This window comes from Castanea sativa, chromosome 6 (genome assembly GCF_040712315.1).
Source record: "Castanea sativa cultivar Marrone di Chiusa Pesio chromosome 6, ASM4071231v1".
Classification (NCBI taxonomy): Eukaryota; Viridiplantae; Streptophyta; class Magnoliopsida; order Fagales; family Fagaceae; genus Castanea; species Castanea sativa.
In genome coordinates this window covers 7718384-7720976 of record NC_134018.1, presented here as the reverse complement: position 1 = coordinate 7720976, position 2593 = coordinate 7718384, and the positions used below count along the sequence as shown (strand labels likewise).

General features: G+C 34.2%; 1 protein-coding gene across 1 annotated transcript; it reads left to right on the top strand.

Moving 5' to 3' along the window:
- Positions 1–475: 475 nt before the first annotated feature.
- Positions 476–1752, top strand: LOC142637982 (uncharacterized). Its single transcript, XM_075811969.1, has 2 exons — positions 476–778; positions 1374–1752. The coding sequence occupies exons 1-2, from the start codon at positions 688–690 to the stop codon at positions 1526–1528; spliced, it is 246 nt and encodes an 81-aa protein (XP_075668084.1). The 5' UTR covers positions 476–687; the 3' UTR covers positions 1529–1752.
- The last annotated feature ends 841 nt before the right edge of the window (positions 1753–2593 follow it).

The following is a 2593-nucleotide window of genomic DNA, read 5'->3' as shown; positions in this document are numbered from 1 at the left end:
AAAAAAATCAAAGGAAAAAAATAATAAAAAAAAGAAAAGAAAAGAAGAAGAGGCCAACAAGTTGGAGACTTGGAGGTGAATTCAAGGTACTTTTGGAAGCTCATTTCATGAGTTTTTCTTTTTCAATTTTTTCTTAATTTTGAAGAGAAAAGTTTTTAGTAGGTCCGAAAAGTAAACGCTTGGACTTTAATATTTATTTTCCTTTCTCCCCACCCAACCAAACACAATTAAAAAAAGCTTATCTTTCTATTTTCTTTACAAACCTTTTCATCCACTCTATTTCACTTTTATAACAAACACACCCTTAATGGCTGTAGACGAAATTGGACTCAATCAATCTTCACCAAAGCTACGTGCCAATTCGATCATATATTTTTTGGATAATGATCATTTTCTTTGGCTAAAAAAATAAAATAGACTTTTGTGGTCCTATTCTCACCTCCCAACATAATTAATTTTAGACTCTTAATACTCCAATGTTTACTTCACACTTGACCATCACACTTCACACATATCACCATAGCCAAACAAAACTTTGGGGTCCCATCTCTCTCTCTCTCTCTCTGTTGAAAACTCTATAAATTGGGAGAACCACAATGCTCTTACTCATCCACTACTACAGAGAATCTTATTAGAGCGAGTTTGCTTAGTACATTTGTCTTCAATCCTCTTGTGTTGCTAACGAAAATGGCTTACTCAAAAACTTTCCTTCTTCTTGGTCTTGTCTTTGCTGTGGTTCTTCTTGTCTCCTCCGAGGTCTCAGCTCGTGAGCTAGCTCGTAAGCTACTTTCTTGAGCTAAATATATGCCTTTACTATTTTTTTTAAGCCCAAATGTCTTTTTCTTTTTGTTCTAGAATTGGTGTTTTTGGTTTATTTCAAAGACAGAGGTTCACCAACATGCATCAAATGCCTTCAAATACCAACTCGTCATGGGAAATTTACCAGAATTGTATAATTGCAAGTGACCCCCCTTGTAGCAAATATACTGCCAATAAACCTATTCGATCGGTTGGAGCTAGTTTTTTTTAACAAGTACATAAGGTTACCATGAGTCTTGGTCACTTGGTTATAATATCTCTGAGTCAATCAAAGTGTAAAATGACTGTTCATTTATAATGATAATATGCATTCCCTCTGTCAAGAAATGATAATAAAATAAACAAAGGAAAAAAGTAAAAGAAAGAAGCATTGCATCTTTTTGTTTTACAAAATAATGGAGCATCATTTTCATGAGTTCCATGTGGGAAGTATATACTTTACTTTTAAGCTCTTATGTTTTGTAATCCATTATTTTTTTTTATAATATATTTTTCAGTACACCTTGACATTATATTTTAGCCATGTTGTAAACATTTTTCATTTCTTTTTATAGAGGAGACTGTGCAAACTGACGCAGTGAATGAGGACAAGCTTGGTGATCACCATGGACACAAGCATGGGCACGGACACAAGCACGGCCATGGACACCATGGCAAACCAGGTCATGGTGCTGCTGGAGAGAAACTTGAAGAGACCGACGAAAATTAGATTAATCCTTTGTCCTACGGTTTCTGAATGGGTGTGTCTTATCAATATGTGTTACTTGTCTAAGCTTGTATGCCAATAAGGTTTAACTTTCAACCATAGTTTCCACCCCAAAAAAAAAAAAAAAAAAACTCTCTACCACAGTAGGTGTATAAGCTTTATCTTTGTTTTCTTTGTCATGTATGTCCTGCTTTTTATGTATTAAAAAACGTGCTTGGACTTGTGAATTTCGGGATGTCTTGCAATTTATCTACCTATAATTTCTTTTGCTTTTACCCTACCTATAACTTCAATTGTATTACGCATTGACCGTTTCAAAATGAACTTAAGTAGGTAAAAAAATTATTACCTAAATCTTGGTAATTCCTTCGATATGGATAATTATTTTGTTGGGGCAGTTGTATGCAACTACAACTGCTTCCTCATAGCATGTGAGGTCCATAGAGATAAATGTATTAAATGAATAGAAAAATTATTTTATAAGACCATTTTATTTGTGTGGGTATTCACACCGTCACACGTTGTGAAAGTATCATAAGATACATTCTTTAGACTCCACAAAATCCGTGATGACAATTAGAAAAGGAAGCATCCTTGTATGCCGTGTCGGGTGATTGTAACTTTGTAAGTAACAACTAGCAACAAGATAAGATTTAATACTAACAGTCACGATCTCATAAATTATGGACAATTAATGTAATATAGTTTATAGAAATTGACATTTGGAGAACCACCTATATATACTTGTACTCGAGCTTTTTCATAGGATGGTTGTAACCGATGACCGCTTGAATTCAACGACTACCATATTTTTTATTGCCTTTTTGTTTTGATTGAGAGAAGCCAGCCTATGTAATATCCATTTTTACTTTATTTTTATATATCTCACCAAATGAACTGGATATATAGTACTACTTAGAAGCTTCTCTTTCGGTCTCTTTCCCAAGCTTCTAACCCCCTTTTGTGCATAACTTACAACTGTTTTGTGACCCCCTTTTGTGTTTATCCCGTTGGATGCTAAGGCTTGCTATGTATTAAATAATCAGAAGGCTGTGTTTGTCTTGGACA

Coding starts and splice junctions, on each gene's coding strand:
- LOC142637982 (XM_075811969.1), top strand. CDS start 688: ATGGCTTACTCAAAAACTTTCCTTCTTCTTGGTCTTGTCTTTGCTGTG. Junction 779..1,373: donor CTCAGCTCGTGAGCTAGCTC/GTAAGCTACTTT, acceptor TTCTTTTTATAG/AGGAGACTGTGCAAACTGAC.